This window comes from Augochlora pura, chromosome 3 (assembly GCF_028453695.1).
Source record: "Augochlora pura isolate Apur16 chromosome 3, APUR_v2.2.1, whole genome shotgun sequence".
Taxonomy (NCBI): Eukaryota; Metazoa; Arthropoda; class Insecta; order Hymenoptera; family Halictidae; genus Augochlora; species Augochlora pura.
This window is the reverse complement of record NC_135774.1, coordinates 12567208-12593197: the sequence shown is the minus strand read 5'-3', so window position 1 is coordinate 12593197 and position 25990 is coordinate 12567208. Positions and strand designations below refer to the sequence as shown.

At 44.0% G+C, this 25990-nt stretch overlaps 1 protein-coding gene across 10 annotated transcripts in view; it reads right to left on the bottom strand.

Annotated features, from left to right (window-relative positions):
- Nucleotides 1-25990, bottom strand: part of LOC144478758 (protein abrupt) — a 102200-nt gene that overhangs the window by 25076 nt on the left and 51134 nt on the right. For 9 of the 10 annotated variants that reach the window (XM_078196966.1, XM_078196967.1, XM_078196969.1 and 6 more), the window contains exons 4-7: nucleotides 8869-9105; nucleotides 8033-8239; nucleotides 7789-7954; nucleotides 6769-6822 (exon numbers count right to left, since the gene is read on the bottom strand). In XM_078196966.1, the coding sequence (XP_078053092.1) occupies nucleotides 6769-6822; nucleotides 7789-7954; nucleotides 8033-8239; nucleotides 8869-9105 (664 nt within the window). Of the gene's footprint in view, nucleotides 1-4815; nucleotides 5705-6768; nucleotides 6823-7788; nucleotides 7955-8032; nucleotides 8240-8868; nucleotides 9106-25990 lie in introns of all 10 variants that reach the window. The other variant, XM_078196972.1, reaches the window with a different exon arrangement.

Below are 25990 nucleotides of genomic sequence, written 5' to 3'. Positions count from 1 at the left end.
AATAAATTGCGCTAGGACGCTGTGTACACCGGCAACCTCGAAATGGTAATTGTTTTAGCGGGAAACGTCCACCTACAATAGCTGCCGGCAGTCTTTGTCACCCTTGCGCGTACCTTAATTTCATTGCTCGGTAAACAGCCGGGGTGCATCACCATTGCTCCCGGATAAGACTGAGTTTTTCTTGCATGTGTCACAATTTCAAAAATTTTCTCGAACGCGTCTACAATTCCGCTTGCGAAAGAGGAAGAAATTATAATCCGTGAATAATCTTTTATATTGTGTAAAATAGAAAAACAGTGACGGTTTTCGTATTTTTATAATTTATAAATTAGAAAGAAATCAAGGAACTTCTTTGGTCTATAAAACAAAAAGAAAACTGTGGATATTTCTCATCTATAAGGTGAAAAGAACTAAAAAGTCAAAACTAGTGAATCACAAACTTGATCCAGAAAATAAAAGAACGTGGTCGATCTTTGTCATCCGTGAAGCAGTATAGAGGATATTTTCATCCATCAAACGGAAAGGAACAAGAGAAAACACATTTGGTAAATGAAGAAACCAGCGGACTCTCCCCAACGGCAGAATAAATAGAAAGTACTCGTGTCTAGTAGAAGCCAATCACTATCGACTTCTAGTCCCACCCCAATTTAAAAATCCATCGGTCCGACCCCAAATCGAAGAGCCGCCGTCCGCCCCCCAGCGCCGAGAAAATTAACTTTCCCAGAGAGATAATAAAGCATCGTGTCTGCCAGTGCCATCGTTACCGTTTCCCGAGCTCCGTGAACGCTCTATAACCGAGGACCCTCGATTCTCCGCGGCCACAAAGTCAAAAGAAATGGCCAGGTAGGTAGAGCGAGTGCTTTCACGATCCCCGGCTGAAAGCGACTTTCCTGATCCGCTTCTGCAGGAGTCGCAGTGGAAAACGCTTTTAGCGGCGTCTAGGTTTCAGAGGTGGCGCATTTTCACGCCGACGTCGGCGGCAGGAAGTTAGGCTTACACACAGAGATATAGATAGATAGATAGAGAGAGATAGAGAGAGAGAGAGAGTGGGGTTCGACGGCAGGGATTGCGGGAGCCGAAGGTAAAAACGAAGAAAGCAGAAGGAACGGCCAGGCAAAAACGGGCTCGTCGGCAGAGGGGTTGGGGAAGGAATGGCGGCGGGGAGGGAAGGGTTAGGGTGTCGGGAACAAATGCGAGTCCCCCCACCTCCATTACGTCGGAACTGTGCGAGCGTCGGGGCTGGGTGGCACGGAAGACAGGAGATGGAAGAGATTCGTGGAAATACCGTGGAATTGGATAAGCCGGCAGGGTTTGTTTTGCCAGGGGTGCGCAATGGGGGTGATAGCCCGCCGGTGAGCTAGCACATCGCGTGGCCGACGCTCGTAGGGCCGGGGGTGTATCGCGTGTCACGTACAACTTTCTTCTCCTCACCCTCGAAAAATGGATATCCGATGATTCGAGAGACGGAGACACTTAGTCCGTTAACGATTGATCGGTCGATTCGGCGATCCCCGGGCCGGTTCTAATCGAAAACGTCTAGCTGCCTTCTACGCGGAAATGCGGCAGCTTAATTTTGTTGCAGAGCTGCGCAAAAAGCGCGGCAACTAATCTATGAGCGTCCGGCGAAAGAATAAGAGCTTAATTTATAGCAGCTCGTTCGAGTCATCTATATGTTTGTCAAAATTGTTAACACTAAGTTTACGGATTCATCAAGATGTTGGGACATCAATTTCTAATTTACGATTCTTCCAATTTATTAGAAACATTTATGAATTATTTATTCAGTATGTGTGTTAAAAATAATTATTGCTACTTTTATAAAGCAATATAAAACAGCTGGTTTTAGTGATCCGTAAATCTAGTGTTAAATGAATCGAGTTTAATATTTTAAAAATGACTGTCGATGTATCAACGATATTGCAACCACATATCTTACTCATTTGCAATTGCAAATTTATAATTATCTGTGGATCTTTATGCAAAATAATGAGTTTCACTCCTAATGAGATTTCTGTTCTCTTGATATCAATATTTAAACATTCAAATAAATGTAGGTAAGATAAATTTTGCTTTCCTTTTTAAGAAATTAATGATACAGCAAAGTGTTAATTAACTACATAACAAGATAGCTTGCGCTATTAAAAAATAATCATGTACTCCTTACATATCTTGGAAACGCTATGAGTTTCCAGTATCATGATTGGACCTTTAATCTCCGCAAAATAAAAGTTATCTTCATGATTTGAAAATCGCAGTAGTCTGATAGAAACCCACAATTTTCCTTAACAATTCCACCAAATTAAAAATAATACAAAAATATCCTCCAATTCTTTCCATTAACATTTTTATCACAAATTTCAAACTGCCAAAGAAAATTTATTTATTTATCCCCGTGGTGCGCGGTGGTTGAAAATAAAATGCGACGGGGTTAATTGCGCGAGCCGAAAGAGCATTAGACGGAAAATAGTAATGATCAACGCCAATCTATACCCGACAATGAGAGCGGAGCGGAACTATCGCGGAGGGTTGCCCTCATCAAACTTTATCCACGAGCGGAATCGAATGGTACGGAATACATGGAGGAAACGAGAGCGAGAGAAACGTGGAAAGAGAGGGAGACAGAGGGTAGAAGAGTAAGGCGAAGTTGGATAGGAAGGAGGAGCGGGTGGAGAGCAGAGTAGGTGCTGTTTGTTGAATCCTCGAGATCAATACAACCCACTCTATCTCTTTCTGCCTCGTAATTCCGTGAGCCTAAATGTGCGCGGGCATTCGCCGGTTTATGTACGTGTGCGCGTTCATAGTCGTACACGTATATATGCTGTTTCTATGAATGTGTATGCGTGTAGGAGAGAGGGAGAGAGAGAGTGAGTGCACAGGGAACACGTGAAGCGACGTGTCAAGACGAAAACCGACCGAGCAAATGGAAAACTCGACCGGCGGCGCCGCGTTTCTGGCCTCCGGTTTTAACGCGTCGATATTTTGAAAGCGAAGGTGCCACTCGCCGAAATGCAGCACGCCGCGTTACGGGAATATTGTGCCCTGAATAGCGCATTCGATCCGCTTCGAAAATAATCCGCTCCATTTCGCTGGCTCGGCCAGATGCACTCCGATCGTTGAATGGACCGTTTGTCCTTGGGTATATCGCAGTTACACCGTATTTTTAATTAATAGCCACGGTGATCCGAAAAAAGAAGCCGTTCCCTATTTTTTTCTTTAACGATAATGTCTGCTTTCCGTACTGACGCTCACGCGATGATTTATCTTCACGCTAAATCTATCTATTTCTAGAAGATCTAACACGCGTTGCTTTGACAGTATTGCATTTATTTAGATTTTTTTGCTGTATTTATATTTAGAGATATGTTTAATCATTTTTTGCAACAAAATTTGCATTATTTTAACGATTGCGAAATTAGAAATGTGATCATTTGAATAGGCTTAGTAGATTTAGTGTTGAGCATATCATCTTCTTTAGGATCATTTTTCTAAGTCTCGCGATATTAATCACTTGCACTATGACTTCTTCCACGGTGATTAAGAAATTTCTACGCGGAAAAGAATATTTATTGTGTGACTATAATAATTGTTGCTGTCGAGTATTGTAAAGAGAGAAATTGAATTTGATTTCGATTTACAAAAAGTGAATGATATTCATGTACAATGAATCATGTAATGAATCTTGCTACGAGTATCACAAGGTATTGTACACAGTGCAAGAGTTTAAAAGGATTGATTAACACCTTCAAAAATAGAATGTGTCAAATTTTTTAACGAAAGGTATGGATATTTCAGATTGCACTCACAATCCATTTTCTGAATGGTAAAAGTCCGAACTGCTCTATAACCTCAAAGTGAAGTCAAATAGTTCATTAAAATATTCATAGTTTTTAACTACAATAGAATAAATTTTAACAGTCCATCTTAACAAATCCACATTTTCTAAACTCACCATATACTCTATAGTTCGACGGATATGAAAGGGCATAAAAACGACAAAGTTCGCAAACCCCCCTAGCTTCTCTATTAGAAACACTAAGTACATCTTTCAACGATCATTCCAAATGATCGTTCGCCGAACAGTCGCCAATATACTACCAATCTCAATGACCCTATCGTTTCCACATCCCCTAGCAGTCTAGTTCAAAGAGAGCCGGAATACCCATCCTCGAATTCCAACCGAGCGTTGCACAATGGCGGGGTTCTATTAAAAGGGCGCGAGTAACGATAAGTCGCGTAAGGAAAAAAGAAATTACTCGGAGTGTCTCCTTTTCTTATTCGCCTCCTATTCGTCCCCCCCCAAAAACGAGGCCGCGGGCCCGCGCGCCGGGGGGGGAATGCGCCCCCCCCCCCCCCGCCCACCCACCCCCGTAAGCGGCGGTCTTTCAAGTAATCAGGCCGACGCATCCTTTCCGATTCGACTACTTATGCCGATAAGAATTCCACGAGGAGCCGTTCCCCGTCCTCCGCCCCGGCCAATCGGTGGTGCCATCCCTATCGCAGCGTCGAAGGATTGGCTGCGCACTGCGGAACCGTGCGAAAATAGGTCGGCCAATCCTCGTATCGGCACCCTCTTCCGCCTCCACTTGCCTAACGCCACCTCCGCCCTTCCGACTATTCAAGGGAAAAAGAGCTATCCGGCGCGCGGTTACTTCCCTAGACTTAACACGAGAACGAAGACAACGACGACGACGACGACGACGACGAGTTTGCTCGTCGCCCGCGCAAACGTAGACTATTGCGAGGTCTCTGCTAGCACTCGACCGTGTCGGAGTGTCTCTCGAGTGGTAGCGAGGGTCGAGTACGAATACAGATTACCAGCATCCGCTCTCGTCGACCCTGGTTCACAGTCCAGAGGCTCGCGACGGGTTCTAGGCGATCGATGTTCCAATCGATCGATCGCCGTGTTCTATCCCGGGGCCGGCATTGTCGCCGGGTTACTGGTGCTGCGACTGCTGGCTCGAGGAACCCTGCCCGCCGGACGACACCGGCGTCTGTATCTGATACAGCGGGTAGCTCTTCCGTTTCCTGATGCCGTGCATCGACAGCAGGTGTATCTGCAGGTACTGCTTCGTCTTGAACTGCTTGCTGCACACGTGGCACGACACGTACTCGGTCTGCACCGTGTGCACGTTCACGATGTGCTGCTTCAGGTTCGAATTGTTCGAGTAGATCTTCCCGCACTCGGGACACTTTGGTTTACCAGGCGGACCGCCGTTGTCCACCGGATGATGCTGATGCGGCTGCGACGGCTGGAAACGGCGCTGATGGAACAACGCCATGCAGTCGATTTTGTCTTTAGCCGACGACTGCAGCATCAGGTTCAGCTCGTTCTTCGCTGTTGACGGTTGCTGCTGCGGTTGCTGCTGTGGTTGTTGTTGTTGCTGCTGCTGCTGCTGCAAGCTCTGCAGATTGTTCTGCAGCTTTTGATGCATGATCGTCAGCTGGTCCGTCTTCAGGCTGTTCAGGGAGTTGAGCGAGTTCAAGGTACTGAGGGCGTGTTGCTGCGACGACGGTTGGCTGGTGGCGTGCAGCTGATGGTAATGATAGTGCTGGTGGAGGACAGACGAGAGATCCTGACCCTCAGAGTTGTGAGCCCCGCTCGGGTAATCTCCAGGCCCGGTCTGCTCGTTCCTCGTCGAGGACGCGCCCGGCAACCAACCGGAACTCGAGCTTGAACCGTCTCCTCCAGAGGGCTGCCATCGCCCTGGAACCACCAGCCAATGTCAGTCCTCAGCCAACCTCGTACCGATCCCTTAAACACTATGCGATTTTGCTCTTTGCCTCCCACAGCCCTTCGTTTTCTCTCCGTTCTTTATTATTTTTTTTTCGGTATTTTTGCGACTTACATTTTTATATTTTTGTTCGCTTTTGTTTTTTTTTTTTTTTATCGAGATCCCTCCCCCGATTTTCGTGTCTCTATGACCGAAGAAGAGGAGGCGGTTTTGTTTTTTTACATTCGATTAACGTTTTTCGGTTTCCGTTTTTATATACTTTTTTTTTTAACTTTTTGTTACTTTTTCGTTTCGAGAGAGAAGACAATTTTGGTACTTTTTTTTTTTTTATTTTTTGGCCGCTCGTCGGCGGACTCGTGCGTGCAACGTTTTTTTTTTCCTTTCTTCGTCGTGATTCCGGTACACACACACCGTTCCGCCCTCTCGTTTTCCAGAACGTTATTCTCGAATATGGTCGATCGTGTATGCGTACCTCGTCAACCGAGAGAGCGACCAATTAGCTCGTTAGCCTCGGCAAGGCTCGAAGGGTCGTTAAGAATTCGTGTAAAGAGTCAAGCCCCGGCTCTGCGTGGCAACCCTAACAAATGTTTCTAGCGACTGCAGGGCCTTTGCGAAAGGATAATCGATATTCCGGCGAACGGGACTCGAAGAGCCGTCGGAGACACAGCGGCTCCGCGATATCAACGTTTTCCTCGCCATGCCATATACTTTTTTTTGTTTTTTTTTTTTTTTCGTTTCTATTTGCGCTCTATTTTTTTCCTATCGCAGCTCGACATTACTCGCTTTTTCCGTTTCGCTTTCGTTACGTAGCTCGTTTCTTACATATTCGATTTCTGATTCATTTTTTTTTTTCGATTTACTCGAAAGGGTGGTTTGGGCAAGGGGATGCAGGGTTGTGAGAGGTACGAGAGTTCCATGCATTCAACGCAACAACGAGAGACCAGAGTCTTGAGGGAACGATGGGAGGATATACTAGTCCGGGCTACGAAATCGTAATAAACTGTGTGAAATCGGAATCGTTGCTCTGATCACTTACCGTAGTTCGGATCCTGGTTCGCCGCGTGGATCCCCGACGGGCCTGGTATCAGTCCTGCAAGTTCGCGTACTCGTCAGAACTTTGATCTCGCCGCCGTACGATTCGCGAAATCGTCGGCAGAATGCTCGATTTGTGAAATTATTCGAAGCGACATGCGTACAGGCATTCTAACGAGAAATCATTGCTAATAATCGTAAACTATACGAAAGTCGAATGTGGTACAGAAATGTCTATTTTCTTGGTGAACAAAATTGAGTAAATTTAATCTCAGATGAATCTAATCAGTAGATTGGATTTACGACTAAATCGAGTAGTTAGAATTTTGAACTATTGTTACTTATAATTTATTAAAGATTCCCATCTAGGTTTTTTCATTTCTTGTGATTGATGCAGACGATTTTTATTGTACACAAAACTCTGCGGTCTACTAATCTTTAAAGTAATTGCAGAATCTGAACATGAATCGCCGCACAGCAAAATCAAGATCTCTTGAGGCGATAATTAAGTTGCGATAGATATTAAAGACTTGAAGATGATACTGAAGCCTCACAGAAGGTATTAAAGTCTTAACGAAGATTTTAAAGTCTCAAAGATATCTAAGTCTTAAAAAAGGTGTCAAAACTGCAGAAAAGGTATCAAAGATTCCAAGAAGAGACCAAAATTTCAAAAAGATGTCAAGGACTTGGAATAGAGGTAAAGGATTCGAATGAAAGATTGAAGCCTCAAAAAAGAGATCAGAGTTTCAAATAAAGGAGCAAAGTCTCAAAAAAGAGGTCAATGTCTCAAGTAAAGGATTAAAGACTCAAAAAAGAGATAAAAGTTTTAAGTAAAGGATTAAAGCCTAAAAGAAAAGATAAAATTCTTCAAAAAGAGATCAAAGTCTCAAAAGAGAGATGAGAATCTCAAATAAAAGATCAAAGCCTTGAAACAAAAATCAAAGTCTCGAATAAATCACTAAAGTCTCGAATAAAAGATCAAACTTTCGAATAAAAGATCAAACTCTCGAATAAGATAGATTACCTGGTATTCCCAAAAGCGCAGCCGGAAACGAGTTACGATGGTGCTCCATGGAGTCGTTCAGGATGTCACTGGGCTCTGTCTTGACCGAATTCAAGATGCTGTCGTTGTTCGACATGTCCTCCACGTTGTCCGACATGGAGTTCGAGTCCTCGCCGGTAGACTGTGCCTGATCAACAACGATCCTCATTCTCGCAACTCCCATAGATCATATATCGCATAAAAGAACATCGACCAAGGATCTCACCTGTACATTATTAGAAGGTGTAGTGTGTATCGTGGGTCCTCCCTCCAAGGCTTGACCCAACAGCGATTCCTGAAGCTCCGACTTCTGCTCGACATGTTTACCAAGAGATGGACTCTGGCTTCTAGATCTCTTCTCTGGCGGTGGACTCGAACCACTCTCGTTTAGGTCTCCCCTGCCGTTGTCTTGCCAAGGGTTGCGGGGTGTGGCCTGTTGAACACATTGTTGGGACACGTTATAATCATTCCGGGCAGGTATCGCAAGTGTTGATGGGCTGCCAAGTGTTGGGGACTGGAACGAGTTGGTAGATTTGGAATGGGTGTTCATTGTAGTTGGGTGGAGGTGGGCTAGGGTGAATCAAAAGACACCGAGGTGGACGAAGGTTCAAAGACATAAGCCAAGATAAGGTAAGGTGAACCAAGATAGGCTAAGTTGAAGTAAGATTGGGCAAAGGTGAATTAATGTGGAGCAAAGTAGGTCCAGGTAGACCAAAGTGTTTGAAGAATCAAGATAGATCAAAGTAGAGCAGGTTAGACCAAGATAGAGCAAGGTGTATGAAGGTAGAAAAAGATAAATCAAGGTAGATAGAACAAGGTATATCAATGTAAACTATAATAGATCTAGTTGGACACTAGTTGAACTCAGTCAATAGGACAATAAATTCCTTAAAGAAGCTAAAATATTCTTAATAGCTTCTTTCTTTAACATGAACTTTCTACAAGCTCTAAAAGTGGTCAGAAGTTCACCTTAGAACTTTTCAGCAACTTTAGTCAACCTTTGTAGTGCAAAAGTTCGAAGACAATTTCTGATAGAATATCTAATAGAAAATTTGGACTAACCGGTGCACTGCCATTGTATCCGCCGGACAACGACGGCGGCGGTATCTTGGCTGTCGCGGTGCCGCTGTTGACATCAGCTAGTCCTCGCACCTGGAGCACCTGTGCCGTCTTGAGGAAGGCGGCCAACTGTTCTTGACCCACGTGCACCTCGCCGTGGTACATGAAACGCAGCAAGGACTCCATGTCGGACGAGGCTACGTCCCTCAAGATCACGATCGGGTGCTGGCATGGGTTCGCCTGTAGAATAGAAGCAAAAATGCCGGGCATTCAGTAGACGAAGAAGCAGAGAGGGAGGGGCGGTTCTTTAAACGTCGGATGAATTCCATCGAGCGTTGATTATGATCGATAGCCGGCCGGCCGGGATCTCGTTCATGTAAATCAGTTAATCCTATTTATCAGCGGAACTAGCCGGGTCCAGGCACCGGCCAATTGATTTACAACGACGATTTACAACCTGGACACGTATAACGAGCCACGTTTAATCCACGTCGTCGATATCTTTCGCCAGCGATTTTAATGGCTCGCGGACCGCTGCGGACGCGTTTCTTTTACTTTTTTTTTAACAAGCGGCCGCAGCCTACAAATTGACCACTCGCTGCCGCAGGACGATCATCCGGATCGAGGACGATGGAAATTTATATGGACGTGTACCGGGGGGGCACGCCGCGTGCACTTACATCGCGTCGCGTCGTGTCGCGCGGCGCATCGCGGTTGCACCGTGTTGCACAGCGTTGCACCAGCGTCGCGTCGCGTCGCACAGCGCTGCGTCGCGTCCGCGACGCGACGATCCGCGAGCATTCCGCGTGGTGCATGTCCTGGCAATATACGGTGTGTGCCGGCTGCCATTATCGGCGCCGATATTAATTATAATTAATGACCGCCGGCGTGGAGGTTTCCATAACGCCATCACCGTTATTTCGGGGCCAGAGGTGTCGCGCGACCACGCGTACACGAGCCAGCAAGAACACGACTCCGCGCGACAACATCGTTCGATTATCGATATACAATGCTCCCGGAATATTCGACCCCTTCGGTCGCGAATCGAGCCACTTTTCAACTGTGGATGGAAATATTGCGACCGGTTTGCGTGGGCTGTGACCAGTTGCCTGTACCTTCGGCTGGTTTTTTTGGGCATAAGTAGCATTTACTCGACAAATATAAGGTATTAGATCTTTACGTTCAATTTTTCATTCTTATATTAAATTGCTCGAACTCGTGTTCAATTTTTCTATTCAGGAATAAAGTTGTTTCATAGATAAAGTTGTTCTTTTTCACAGAATATCTCTCTTAAAAGAAAAAGGTAGTATCTCAGTGCATTTACCTAATTTCGTTACTTACGTCAATTCTATCGGAAAATCAGCAACGCGGATAGATAAAAGAAGCTTGCGCCGGAAAAGCAACGATAATTTAACCGGGCCGAACAGCGGCAAGTCGAGACTGGAGCGTGGCACGAGAAGTGAAATAAAATTCTAGTCTGTTCGGTTCATTAAGAGAACGTAGAGACCTCATTTAGATCAATCTACGTTACATAAAATTTTCGAAGCAGCCTGCTTGAAATCATTTCAACGGCTTGCGGGGCACGCCGAATCGGTTAAACGGAGCCGGGTATAGAAATGTTTATTATTATCGGCCCGATATCGGCTTACCGCGGCTGTTATAATCGTTCCCGGTTTTGTAATATCGGCCGGGCTGTATTGACCGGTTGAAACTTGACGCCGTCGATCGAGTCGATCGTATATTTTTTTTTTCGATCCAATATTTCACGACGTGAAAGTGGTAGCAATCAACGATTCGGTCTGAAAACTTTGTTGCGTGGACGTCTGATATTTCACCCTTTCACCGCTGCGTCGAAAATTCACGGGGGACGTCGAAAATGGCGGTCGTGAGATCGGTCACGAAGATCGATTTCGTCGTGCCGGCGAAGAGTTTAATCGACGAAAACAATGGTTGTGTGTGTGCAATCATTTATAATGATGACAATGTATGTAATCACTTATAGTCATGGCAACATATATAATCACTTATAGTCATGGCAATACATATAATCACTTATAGTCATGGCAATATATGTATAATCACTTTTAATCACGGCTATAGATATAATCATTTATAATCATGGCAATATGTAAATTATTTATAGTATCTTTATTTCTTTTTGTTATTCCCACCAATTATAATCTTCGCTGAATAACTAGTTATTCTCTATCACTAGTCGTTCTCAAATCAAAGAAAATAATTCAAGTCATTTGTTTCGATTTTGAAGAAATAATTGCGTTCCATGCAGCATTCATTCACTTTTGCAGATCAGTGCATTTTAATGTCGCCAACTCTTTCTAAAAAAATCAACGTAATTTCGTTGTCTTTTTCATTCCGAAAAAATATCAAAGAAAGGAACGTCCAAAAATCGTTTAAAAAATATTCACAAATAACATTGACAGTAGAAACAATCTTCCTAATAGATCTTCCTAAAATAAAAATATTTAAATACCGGTCACATTTCGCAGCGACAACACGAACATCTGCCTCTTATCTCTCAAAGAAAAGGATCGGAAATCAATGAGATCCTTTCGAAAATATTCCAGCGTCGATAGAATGAATATTGCATCGGCGTAAATACAAATATCTGAATATCGGTAAGTTGTTTCGTAGAATCGGCGAATATTTGTGACGGCCGGTTTGATTTCGAAGTCGCGGCACGTTCTCACAATGTTTTTGCGGGGAACGCGAATCGACTTTTATGCGTCGCCGAACGAGTTTCAATTAAACCGGAGAACCCACGGCGGTACCGATCGGGTGCGCGCGTGTGCGCGTATATACATCTGGTGTAATTGAAATAATCGCCGGGCCCGGGGAAAAGTATTTCTGCAGCGCCGCGGCGCAAAGACGAGCGAACAGAGAGAGAAAGAGAGAGAGAGATCAGGGACGCGACGAAAGAGGCGAGGAGAGAAAGGGAACAGAGAACTCCGGCATGGACTTCCCCTTTATCGCATTAACCAATTTAATTAACAACTTTGAGACGGACTCTCCCCTACCCCACCCCGCTAATTAGACCTAACACGATTAAAACGGGTCAATAATTAATTGTATGGACGCTCGTGCGTCGCAGACGGGAGAACCTGGGCAAATGGCCGACCCGCTCTCCGGCTGATAGTGCGCGCCGACGCGCTACCATTTTTTTTTTCTCTTTTTTTCTTTCCCACCGATGAAATCGTAATTCGTGAATCGAATCGAGGGTAATCAGACACGCCACCGGGACCGGTAACAATACGCCCGAGAGTTGGATTTCGCGCACGCATTCCGCCAACTGGCTGGAAAAATCGTTCCGCGCGCACCGTCGACTATGCAAACACGTTTTCGAATAAAAACGAGACTAGAACCGATAGAAATATTTTGCCCGCCGGCGCATTCGAACGCGCTCGGCCTATTTTTAACGTGTACAATCGTTATTAACTTTTCAGTTTTTTATTTTTTATTTTCGCATGAACAAACGACTGCGGCTTTTACGATGACAACGGTGGAGGGGGGGGGGGGGGGGGGGGGGAGCAATTTAATATTGGGGACGAATTGAAATAGATCGACGATATTCTATTTCGAACGTGTTGAAATTATTAGAGAATAATTTAAATGTGTTTCCGGTGTCTAACTTTTGCAATTGATTGCGACGTGTTGTTATCTTGCATGAAGTTACGCGAATTTCATTCAGTTATATAGAAAAGCCCTTTCAATTTTTCTGCAAAAGTTTCACGTAATAATAACGACGATAACGATGATAAAATAATAAGGAGAAAAATAATAATGATGAAAAAATAATAGGAAGGATAATAATAACAAAATAATAGGAATCATAATAATGAAGATAAAATAATAATAAGGTTGATAACAATGATTATAAAATAATAAGAGAAACGATAATAATGATGATAAAATAGCAATAAGAATGAAAACGAGAAGAACATGAGTGCAACATACGGCACAAAAATAAAGAGAAATTTATTTAAAATCTATCAACAACCCTCTAGTAATTACACCAAAAATGCTCTAAATAAAGCTACGGTGTGCTCGAATAAAACATCGCATTTCCCAGTTATCTTTTCACTACCATCGTCGGTCGATTCAAAATTTCGTTGAATACTTATTGAATCACTCGAGGACCCTCGGATGAATGGAGTCCTTCGAAGCAGGCTCCAGAATCTTTCCAGGTCACCGATGAAAAAAGGGGTGGAAAACAAAACGACGAGAAGAGAGCAGTATGCATTTCACGGCGAGGCGGGCGGGGCACAAACGCGTCGATTTAAGAAAGAAAACAGTGTAATTAGTTCTTCAACGAGACATTCCGCGATCCGATATTCCACAATATCGTAGCTCGCCACTTTCGTTCCATTAAATAAGAACGCTTTAACAGGTTTCCTTTCCTCGTATCGAGAGAGCAACGAGAGTGCTCCCGATAGAAAAACGCGGATAATTGGTTATTTTAACGGGCATTCCGATCTAACTTCTACGCCGCGGGCTCCGGCCCCCATTGTCATGTACACAGAGACAATGTTTGATAAAATAGTGTTTCAAAGGGGAAATTGCAAATAGATATTTCATTTTAAAAATAAAAATAAAGTATTTCTAAAAATGAAATATTCTGTTCGAGTGAACGTACTTCGACAAATAAGATACTGCATTCGTTGTAGAACATTTTTCAGATAATATTTCAAATAGTAATTGATCTTAAAAAGACTAAAAACATTTGTGGCAAAGATCGAAGTATTTACTTAATTTATTATTATTGAATATTTCTATTTCACTAAATCATAGTACAAAGTATAATTATTTCACTGATCTATAAAGCATTTATTCTCTATATTATATTCAACAATAAGAGAATAAAATAATAAATATTTTCAGATATTACAATTTCTTCGCTTTCCCAATTCACGCTAATCGGTTTGACAATTTATTTTCAAATTAATCATTCCGTGCTCTACGGTATTAAAACACAAAATATTTCATTCCATGCTCTAGATTATCAGAATAAAATATTTACTCCCGTGCGCCAGCAGCTTTAGATCACCGAGAGAAACTATTCCATTTTACGTTTCAGATTATCAAAATGAATTATTTATTCGCGCGCTTCAGCCGCGGATTATCGAAATCAAATCTTTTCATCTGTTCTATTCGAGCACCGAAGGATCTATTATTTAAAACGGTATTTCCAATATTTTCTCCACAGATATCGCCCGGCCTCTACACGCGCACACGTGAATATATACAACGGGACGAGATAGGGAGAGAGAGACGGAACGCAGGGTTATTCGCGCGCCCTTTATTTCCATTAATCAATTATCGGGCCGGCAAAGAGAGGCGCTCTCCGATCACGGTGCCGCCGCCGCCGCCGCGGCAAGAAAACCCGCGCCCGATCCCGGGGTTCTCGGTTTAATCGATCCGACGATCTTTCTGCATTACTTAAAGTTTTTAGAAAGCGGACGCTCTGGATTCCGCCGTGATCGCTTACAGGTGGCTAAGAAATTATGGCCGGCCGGCCGAGAGTGATACACACCGTGCCGAAGAAAATCCCCCCGCGGGCCCCCCACCCCACCCCGGCATCGGGCCCGGTGGCCCGTGAGCGTGACTACAAAAGCCTCGTAATAAACCGGGCGCGAGAGGTTTCCCACGTTTCGCGGTATCCGACCGCTCATCGCCACGGCCGCGGAAGGCGGATGAGAATTAACCGCGGAAAAATGCCAGGAATTATTGCCGGGACGTGGACGCGGATACACGCTTTTAAATCCGCGGGGCCGAGGAATTGCTTTCGCGCCGGATCGAACGGGATCTCTCTTCCATCGGACCGTTTATCGGCCCGTCGACGATCCCGATAACCGACGATTATATTCCTTAACAATTGATGCACGATTCTCGCGCGCGGCTGTTTCATCCGGCGATGATATTGCGCTCGAGATGTGGCTCTTTTTCTGGAATCGATGGGGACCGGTAACCGAGGTTCGCGGTTTGCAATGGAAAAAGAGCATCCTTTAGATTGGATTTTATAGCGGGTTTATACGCGGAGAAGAATTATGCGAGGCACGTGTTTATAAACAGGCTGCTGAAACAAGGACGACGACAGCGTGCAAGCCAAAATTAATCCCTCAACTATCGCGTTATAAAGGGTGTCCCAAAATTCACGCAACATGTAATCTTGATAGAAAACACAGATTTATAATTAAAAATTGTAAATTTTTTATTGATTTATATAGTATTTTGTGTAGTGCTCCATCTTTAATAACCCTGAACTGTCAGCTGTCATTCTGTATTTTTTCTTTTTTGGTTGGCAACACTCTACCGCACAAATGTGCGCAAAATTCAAATCTTGCGTGAATTTTGGGACACCCTTTAGTTTGTGCGCGGTACTCGCTGGCAGATGTCGCGATCGGAGTGGTTCTGAATATGAATATTAAAACAATGGTGATAATAAATGTATAGTGGAGTATTAATGATGTTAAGTTATAGGAGAACATTAGCGGCGCTTAGATTAATTTATATAGGAAATTAAAACAGTTAATAGCCATGAGAATTATGATATATATAAATAAATAAATAAATAAATATTATAATTATATTCAGTATCTAAAACTTGCAAATATATAGACTCGGAGCCGGAGGTATTCGATAAAAAAGAAGACAATTTGCAAACCCCTAAAGTAATTACGTGATGGAATTTAGGAGTGGGAATGTTAAGTAACTATTTTTATAGGAATTCGCTGAATAAATCAAGAGAGAATTTATTGGAAGTTTTAGATACAACCCTCTGCAATATTTTTTGGTGAATCGATAAATTTGTATGTCTCACCCTAAAAAATCTAAAAATCTAAATCTCTCTAAAAAGATCTCTAAAAATCTCACGTAAAATAACAAGAAATTTTTGTATCTTTATACATTTATAGCTTGTATAAAGTTCAAAATTCTTGCATTTAGCAAAGCCTAATGGCATCAGAAATATTTAATAAATAACGCTAAACAACTAAAACTCTTCAACCCGATCGCGAGCAAGTAATTCCGCGACGTCCGTCGCGTCGACTCCGGTGTCTCTAATTTCCGAGCTTTACGGTTTCAGGTGACTTTCCCGGAACGTGGAAAAATAATATCTCGCACCCTAGATTTGCGGCGTCGAATCGGCCCGCGTGGGGGGGAGGAGTAGGTCTTTCGGTGGTGTTCGCGGAATAGATCGATCCCCGTTCGTTCGAGCCGAGCAAAGCTCTTTTTCCGAGTACTCGAGCAGCTTCGCGCGAAAAGGTGGGCAAAAGAGGAAAGAAGCTCAAGAGAGAAAAAAAGAAAGCGAGAGAGAGAGGGGGGGAGTGGGAGGGAGGGGACAGGTAGAAGGAAAGAAGCGGGAAAAGGAGCGCGGTTCATAATCGCGCGTCGCGGCTGTATCGTGATCGCATGTAGGCGAAGCACCCCAACTAAAGCGTAAGTAGAAAAGTAGATACGATTGCATGGTTTCTGATCCGGTTATGCAGTGAACGCGCAGCCGTCATGGCTTCGCGAAACATATCCGTTCCTCGTCGTACGAGCCCCGACGTACACACGTACCACATTTTACACACGGCTATAGCTGTGTGTTGCACACACTGGCGAATCGGCTCGCATGTGTACACCGTTGTACAGCAGAACGTAAACCGGCGCGAGCACACGGCCTCTACCTCCACCCTTATCTGCTTATCTGGATAGTTGATGTTTCACTGACGCATGTTTTAAGCTTTCCTCGCATTAAGCAGTCAAATCGCGAGATAACAGGCGAGGGAGCGAGTATCGATCAAACATTGGCCACATAGTTACCGCGTCTTTCTACACGAAGTGCTATACCTCCCTTTTTCTCTCTCTCTCTCTCTCTCTCTCTCTCTCTCTCTCTCACTCCTCTCTTTATCTCCTACTTCCCTCTCTCTGTTCTCTGTGTAGGACGGTAAATAGACTTTAGGGAATCGGGCGTAGATAACGGCGACGATAATGGCGCTCCGGTATTGATTGATTGCGACCTCAATGAAAAGAGAGAGAGAGAGAGAGAGAGAGAGAAACTTTTCACTGTTTGCCACCGTCAGGAGATTTCAGGATTTTCACCTGTTTGCCTGGCTGCGATTCTACTGCGAATCACGTCTCGAGAGAAATTCGATCTGGAACTAGTTAATGGAACTACTGCGATCGGTGGGAAATAATGGCCTGGTACCTGGTTACCGATTCTTGGTAATTCGCGGACGAACTGTCCGATGCCTCGTAAGATCACTCACTCTGTTTTGTGACAGCCAGGTGTGGCACTGAATTTTAGGTATAGATTTTAGATATAGATTCTCGGAAATAAAGGAATAGTGTACGGTAATTGTCGACAGGTGAACACGGCGATGTGAAATGAGAAAATTGGTGGATGGTTGATTTTAGTTTCTAATTATTTTGCTGTTTTATAATACGGTTGTAGTTGGAAGTGTTGAGTGTGACTGTGGTAGTGGAGCGATTTATGGATCGTGTGAAATTTATTCATACTTTTAGAGATGACAGAATCAATTGTGTTTTTCTTGTATTGGTGATGTTGGAGGAGAGAACAATTTTCGTGCACCCTATTATCATGATATTTAGATTTATATTATATATAATTTTATATAATAATTTATTATATTATATTTTATAAATAAGTAGATTTATTTTTATCTAATATGAACCACGAAAGTAGATTGTAAGAAATCAGAGGAACTGTCTAATTTTCGTTAAATACAAAATGGAAGAGAATTCTTTCACGATTGTCATTCGATTATTAAATATTTGTACAGCAACATATCCAACAATACCTTTCATATTCTAACATAAATTATGACAATAAATCACGATAAATGAAAAAAAGATTCTAAACTTCCTTAAAGACGAAATGGAATAGAATTCTCGCAGAATTTTCATTCCATTCTTAAATATCAAAATTTTTATCTTTGCTGCATAGATATTATTTCTATTTTATATATCTAGTACTTCTATTGTACTCGAGTGATGGCTAAGCCATGCTTCTCTTATTACAACAAAGCGTTATAAAATTATCACAAATTACAAAAGATCCAAAGAAAAATTTCGAATCCTAATTAAAAAGACATCAAAGTATATTCCCCAACCACGAATGCGTTTCTCATTCTTCGACCGCCGCGTCTCACTCCTCGACTCTATCCTTCACCACGAAAAATCAAAAGAACAATTTCTAATTTTCGTCGTCGACCAACCCTACGGTAATTCCCGCGGCACCGCTAATCCATCGGCGCAGGATAGACGAGGACGAAAGCAGGAAAACGTTTCCCCGTACCAGGGACAGCGCGTTAAGGAGACGTCTAAAGATCCAGCTGCCATTCGAACGAGCCCCGTCGCGGTCGGCGGTGCCGGTTGCGGGCCGTCTGTTCGTAAAAGGATTCTAAAATAAGTCGAAAGGCAGCGGAGGAATTGAAGTTCTTAAATGGCTCTATCATCGTGGCCGACAATGCCGTCGGAACAAGAAATACACGTACTCGGCGTTTCACGGTCTCCCCTCGGCCCCCTCCCATCCCTTCTGCCGTCCCACCTCTCCCGTCGCTTTTCCAGGCTCGGTCTGTGCAGGAATGCGCGCACAGTACAACTACGCACTTCCGTTGATAAAAATACACGGGAGGTATAATGTGTCTCGGTACACGCGCGCGACCATCGTCATTTCGCTGTACAAGCGGCCGCGCGGATGGGGAGCAAGCGGAGAAAGAAAACCGAGAAAAAAAGGCGCCGAGCGAGGAGGAAAGAAACGGCGACGGGGAGAGAAACGCAGAGAGAAACGCAGAGAGAAAAAGAGAGAAAGAGAGAGAGAATGAGAGAGAATGAGAGAGAAACAGAGAGAAAGAGAGAGAAGGAGATGGAGCGTGGAACAGGCTGAAAGAGGACGAGAAGTCGTATTATACGCACACGCAGCACAATAATATACCAGGCGATAATTTGCTGGCCGCATGTGCGGCTGTTGGCTGGCCAGGCCGTGCGACATTAAGCGTAATGCGAGTTGCGCACCGCCGCGCATAGACGCCGCATTAACGAAAAACGAGAATACGACACACGCTTATTAGAGCTGCGCGGAGAGCGAATCAACGATGCGAAATTAAATACGCGCGGCGAAGCCCGACCGTCCGTCGCCGAGATCGTCGAAACGAGACGCGCCGACGACGATCGCTTTTGCGACGGCCATGGCGGCGGCGGCATTTACAATCCGCGCGCCCGCGGTAACACGCGATTTTCATGCACCCGAATCTCTCTCTCTCTCTCTCTCTCTCTCTCTCTCTCTCTCTCTCTCTCTCTCTCTCTCTCTGCCCGATATGATCCCGCTTTCCCTCCGCCCGCGTGCATTCCGCGTGGCCGCAAATTGACACGAGCAAACCCGCGGTCAGTATATATTTAGATGCGTACACTGCGGTGGGAGGGCAAGATATTTTAAAATATGAAGACACTCGGTGGGAAGATGCAATCCGCATTCTGTACGGGACAGGCTGGAAATAAAATTCGATTATAGACGCGCGCGGCTACTTCGCCGTTTTAGTGGCGGATCGGCAATTGCTATGCGGCGGTTGCGGCTCCGAGAATTTTCACGTTTCTCTGTACGCTGGTGGAACGTTGCGACGGTTTCGGTTTTGGGCGAGTACGGTTCGTGGTGGCGGTAAAAATACGCGGTCATGAATGACGGGCCCCGGAGAGAGTGCGTTAAAGGGGGCAACGGGTTAACGGTTCACAGAATCGATTTTCTTAATGGTTTAAGTGCGTAGAATGTTTTGTGAAAGTGATGCCTCGAAATTCGAACGTTTGGCAGCCGTCTAGTTCGTTTTGTATAGAATTCATTGCAGTTCTTGTAACAGCGTTGTAATTTATACGAGGAGAACGTCTTTATGTCTTCTATAATTGTGAAATGAGGCATCGGTCATTCAATCGTGGTAGTTTCGACGTCAGATACTAAAATAAAAATCGACGTACAACGAAGATACATTTTTTATTGTCTATAAGAATTGATTACACATATGATTGGTAGTACTTTGTACATGGTACAAGCAGAAACTACATTTTTTAACTCGTGCTTTCGAAAAGTCTGACCGATCTTGACGCAAACATAATTTACAATATAAATATAATATACAAAAGTATAACAATTTAGATAACATTAATAATATATAATGGATAACATATATATCGCAATATATACGAATATACTGCAAATGCATCTCATATAACCTGAATTACGTTTAGAATTACACGAATACAATTGAGCAGAACTAAATTGAATATATTAAATACGACAGCAACATAAATCTACAAAAACCATACAGAAACGATAGATTTCTCCAATTCCCTCAATTTAGACAATTCTCATGCCAATGAACAAATCGACAGCGAGAGAAGCAGCATTTTTACTTCACCTTGTCGAAAACAAATCTCGCGTTAAAGAAGAACGAATAATTTTGTTTTCGCGGAGGACAGGATAACGAGAATTCGCGAGAAGATCCTCCGCGACCGATAAACAAATCGACTGTCGTTCGAAAATAGATTTAATTTCGATGGAGCCTCATTCCGAGTAGCCTCGCGTCTCCCGATGGTAAAAACTCAATTATTCAAAGTATGCCTGGTAGCATGCTCGGCAACGGCCCGGCATCCGTGACCCGATGGCAGCCTCGAACGAAACCAGAAATACATATTTCGAATTTCTAATCCGACGATAGAGTCCCGCGGCGTGGCACTGGCAGGAGCCCGTGGTAATTGATAGTTACCGTAGGAACGTACTGTTACTCCGTTGGCCTATCTTCCCGGCCCGATCTTCGCGTATTTTAAATTCACGCCGGCCCCGGCATGGCACCGTGCGTATCCATTTCGGATCGGAGGAGACGACGCTGGCTTTCGATCCGGGCGTACACCGGGATAAATCACCGGTACGTTCTCCGTAATGGCGGCACGTAGGTGCCGCAGCAAGGGGTACCCTAGGTGCCGCGTTTAATGCCGCAGCTTGCGACACGAACGCGTGTGCGCACACGCGCGCGGCACACATACACACAGGTTCGGCCCTCCGCATTCTATCTCTCTTCGTTGTTCCATCTCTCTTCGTTGTTCCATCTCTCTCGCTCCCTTTCTCTCGTTTGCTCTCCGCTCGGCGTCAGATGGAAATTACCGATCCGATATGCAAATAGCCGCGGCGACCACTAATGCGCGGTTAACGGTAACGTTATTAACGGATCGTTACACGATGTCCGCGCGACGTAGGTGTACGAGAGCGTAATCATACGTGCACGCGTCTATTTCACGCTCGCGCGACCGCCCCGGAAAATCGGCCGACATTTTCGGTACGAAAAATTACCCCACGCTCGATTAACGCGCTTGCTCGGCAGCGCCAGGCGAATTCACGCGTTTCCAGAAACCGCGGAGAATTTTTCCTGGCGACGAATCTTCCGTAGAATCAAAGAGCGGAGTTTTCTCGTCGCGATGACTGCGACAAATTTAATGCGCGAGTTCTTTTTAGAGGTTTTACACAGCTCTGGCGATATAGCATATGATTCACGACTTTATAAAATGCGTCGTATAAAAATTATACTTTACACGTCTGTAGAAACGTTGCAGAATTTTTTCCGTGGGTGGATCTTCCTCGAGCTTGAAGATTAAAGATTTTCCTTTGCAAAGAGCTCGAAAAATTTGATGTACGATTTTTTTAGCGACTTTGTTCGAAAAGCGAAACTATCGTCTACGGTAGTATAAAATGCGCCATGTGGAAACTATGCAAATTCATGCGTCTGTAAAAACGTTCCAGAATTTTTTCTAAAGGTGAAACTTTCATAGATTTGAAGACTGAATCTTCTCCTTTCGAATGACACCTCGAAACTTGCTCTACGATTTTTTTTGTACTATTTTATACAACTCCGAATGAAACATGTATACCGCCGAGTTCACGGTGATACGGATCGCATGAAAATGTCACAAATTGATACGTCTGCGGAAACGTGGCCGGGATCTTCGCGCATGAATCATTCATGAATTTGAAGATTGTAAACATATATGAATATAAGATGAATGTATGATGATATAGCGCCGGGCTTAGACATAATAAATATTTATAGGTGCTCTATAAGGAATTCATCTGACCAAATTGGTCCCTCGCTTCTGATCGATAAAACGGCTACAAACAATCGTATTGCTAATTTTGAAGAGTAATTGTAAAGAGAAAATTACAATCTTTAACCTTCTAGTAGTGATCATATTTTTTATAGACATTTTGCAGAGTGATAAAAGATGCGCGCCACCAGTTGAATATTGAACTCGCTTTTGATCAATAAAATGATGAAAAACAATCGTATTCCTAATTTTGAAGAGTCATTGTAAAGAGAAAATTACAATCTTTAACCTTCTACTAGTGATCATATTTTTTATAGACATTTTACAAAGTGATAAAGCGTCAAAAAGCCGCGCGCCACTGGTTGAATATTAAAACTATGATAGACTCAATTTCGAAAAATTTCAATTTTTAACCTTCTAGTAGTAGTTATATTTTCAATAGACATTTTGTAAAGTCATAACGCCTCGAAAAGATGCGCGCAATCAGTTGGATATTGAAACCATGATAGACTTAATTCCGGAGAAATTTCTATACAGTTACCAGAACGCGATACATCAAATTCAACCAGTTATGATGACGTCCAGCCAGCAGCGCGGAATAACGCAGCAACATTAGCGCAAAACGCGAGACCATTAAGTACCCTGGTATCATCGAGGCCCGATCGAGCAGCTGTGGGACGCGTCTCCGATGGCAGCGCGCGGCCGAACGATTTAATCGCGCCGCTCTATGTTCTCGTTACCAATTGCTACCGATAAGATTTCCCGATAAGATGCCTGTTCTAGGAGAGGCGAGCCGATGCAAACGGGGGTAACGTTCGCGAATGAATAATCGGCTGGCAACGGGGGAGACCGGTTCGCGGGATCGATTCGCCGGGTTCCTTTGGGCGCGGAATGCTCGATCGACGCGCTCTCGCGCTGCCGGATCGCAAGAAAGGTAGAGAGAGGGAGAGAGAGAGAGAGAGAGAGAGAGAGATACGGATCGCGATCATCGGGTACGTTGGTCAGCGGCCGAAGAGAGTCGTAAAGTGACTCACAGGTGAGATTCTTGAAATGAAGAGCGATGAGTAACGCCGCGAGAATTAATGGAAGCCGAGGAAAGTGCTCGGTGCGTGCGTGGAAATCAATTAAACGAGCGGCGTCCACGAGCGTCCGATGACTCAGTTGAATTTCCGTGAACGATAGAACCGCTCTCGTAACACGATTTCACCCGAAAAAAATATAACATTGAGGCGACCGGTGTCGAACGCGACCGGATAAATATTCGTCGCTGGCGGACGCGTGCGGGTGTCGCCCAGGGAGATAGAGAGAAAAGGAGAAAGAGAGAGAACGAACGAGATAGAGAGAGAGAGAGAGGGAGGTAGAGAAAAAAACTATGTTGGGAGAGTGACTCAGTGACGAGAGAAAAGTGGGAACAAAGGGGGACTTGTTTGTTCGCTGGTGGTAATTGCGCGTTGCAATTGAACGTGTTGCGAAGACCGAGGACAAGTTACAGGGGAATTCCATTCGGCTGAACCTGTTCACCGCAGATAATGCGGAGGTTCAACGTTCTTCGAAACCGCTGCTCACTTGACCCGCGATCGACTAAAAATATAAACGAGATTGCTTGTTCTACATCGTGTTGAAAATCTGACTGCGACTATCGGGACGGGTTTATACACAAACGATTGGCTGGAACTCAGCTTCCTCATGACTTGGTCAATATGTTTATTGCAACGAACGAGTAGTTTATTTATTTGAATTTAATTTCGGTTCTTAGATCATTTACCAAAAACATATTTACTGGCAACATAATTTATGCCTTCAAGATAATATAATTTTGATAATATAAAATTTTAATATAATTGGATAAGTTTGAGTAAAGTAGATAAAGATTGATGCTGAAACAGGCAGAAATTGTTGATTTCTAAAGTACCATAATTATCAGTACCTTAGTTCTGCTTTTCTGAGGTAAGACATCCGAGTCTGAAGGTTTAAGTATGTTATATATACTCCATCGAAAATGTAACTTTATATAGGCACCATAGTCAACCGATTAACACGAGTAGGATCGAATGAGTCAATATGTAGCATTTGTAGTTTGTTCTTAAAAGGAAGGGACCTGAGATACACCGAGAGTCACAATATTATTAGCTGTCTAACCCCACTCCGCGCGCACGACTGTCTTCAGCGTAAAGTGGTAGGGCGAAGTCAACTATCATGACTAGACCGCGGATCTTATACAATTGTAATATAAAAATGGTTAAGCCTAATTTCAAACAATGCAATTATTAACAGGATTTCCCTTCCGCATTTTTCTGAAAGGGAAATCTGCAGAGCGAGAGCAGAACAAATATCGCGTTCGATCGTAAGATCGTTTGCCAGATGAAAAGTCATCGTACAGTTGTCTAATTCTTACACAGTTTTTCGTTAGCTCAACGCGTATCGAAACGAACACAGGCTCTCCGCTTTCTCCGAATCCCGTGTCCCGTTGCCAACGCGAGTGTCGCCAGTCGAATTCTTGAATTACATCGTCACATATATAGCAGCACCTTCTGGCGAACGGATTTATAAGTTACGCGCTACTGCCGCGCACTCGAAGCAATAGTGTTTTCGGTGGGGCCTCTCCGCGTCTTTTCGATCCCTCGTCCCCCTTGTGACTCACGTTATTCTTCACCCCCTCTCCCTCCAACCATCTTTCTCGCTCGCTCTCTCTTCGTCGATCCTTCTATCTCCCTCCCTCGCATTATCCATTTGTCCCCGTCTCTCTCTCCCTCGCAAGTAGGCTTTTCGTTTCGTTGCCCGGACCGTCCTCCGCGTTTCTTTCTTTCTTTCTTTCTTTCTTGGCTGACACTTCGGGACACGCACGCACGATACGCGCGAGAAGGAGGCACGCAGAATTTATTACGGTGCGGTGGCCGGTCTTATTTTAAGATCCGGCGAGGAGGCAACACCGGAGCGCCGGCGGAACACGCATATTCCTTCGTTCCCGCGCGCGCGCGACGCCTCTTGCACGCACCAACACCACGGTACGACGGCGTGGGGTACTTACGGGAACGAGTCAATGGATATTATAGTCGACAGATGTACTACGGCTGTCTAAATTTGACGCGGGGCTTTGCCGACACCGCCGCCTTCGACCAAAAATCCGACGGCGACGCCGCTCGTCTATAGTTGATTACGGTCGATTAGAAAAATCGGGGCCGCGTTGCCTTCCGAAGGCTGTGTAGCTAGGAATTTCCTTGGTGACAGAAGTCGTAACAGAAATGAAGAAATTAGCGATCCTTTTGACATGGTTAAAGTTAAATTTCGCGGTTAAAGTCGATCTTTAATAAGGCTACCATTAGAAATTGGAGAAGGAACATAGGAGTTAAGAGCTACCTATAAGCATTTCACAGTTCTTTAAAATTTTAATATCATTCTATAGGTCAATGGTTATTAGAAATTATTTATAACCGGTCGCATTGATTTCCATTACCTAAATTTGTACATAATGAGAATTGAAATTATTCTCGAAGGTAGTAAATTTTAATAGATGATTAGATTTAAACCATAACAGAAATGACGTACGATTTATTCTAAATTTTGTTTAATTATTCCTAAGAATGTAAAATTTACTCTGGCTTCGTAATTATTAACATTGCTATACATCTATCTATAAAAGAGTGTAATCTTCCTCTCGAATAATTCCACTGTCATGATCATCTAAGTTAAGACCGCCTAATCGCTCCAGAAATCAAATCAAAATGCACATGGACCAATTTCGGCCACCGCGGTCGGCCGTAAGTCGTTGTTAATTGCACGACGAAACCTCCAGAAATAAGTCGCGTGCGAGAGAGAGAGGAGAGATACTTTTTTCTGGAGGGAAAGGGCGGCCCGCGATTGGCTGTTAGGAATGAGAAACGCAAATGCCGGACGCATTAAGAGCGCGTGCCTTAATGCGCGCGTACGTGGCCGCGTAAGTGGTTCCGCGCGTAGAGCCGGCTGTAAAGGAAAACAAGCCACGATTTCATGACGCTGCCTCGGATATACGGCGTCATTTAAC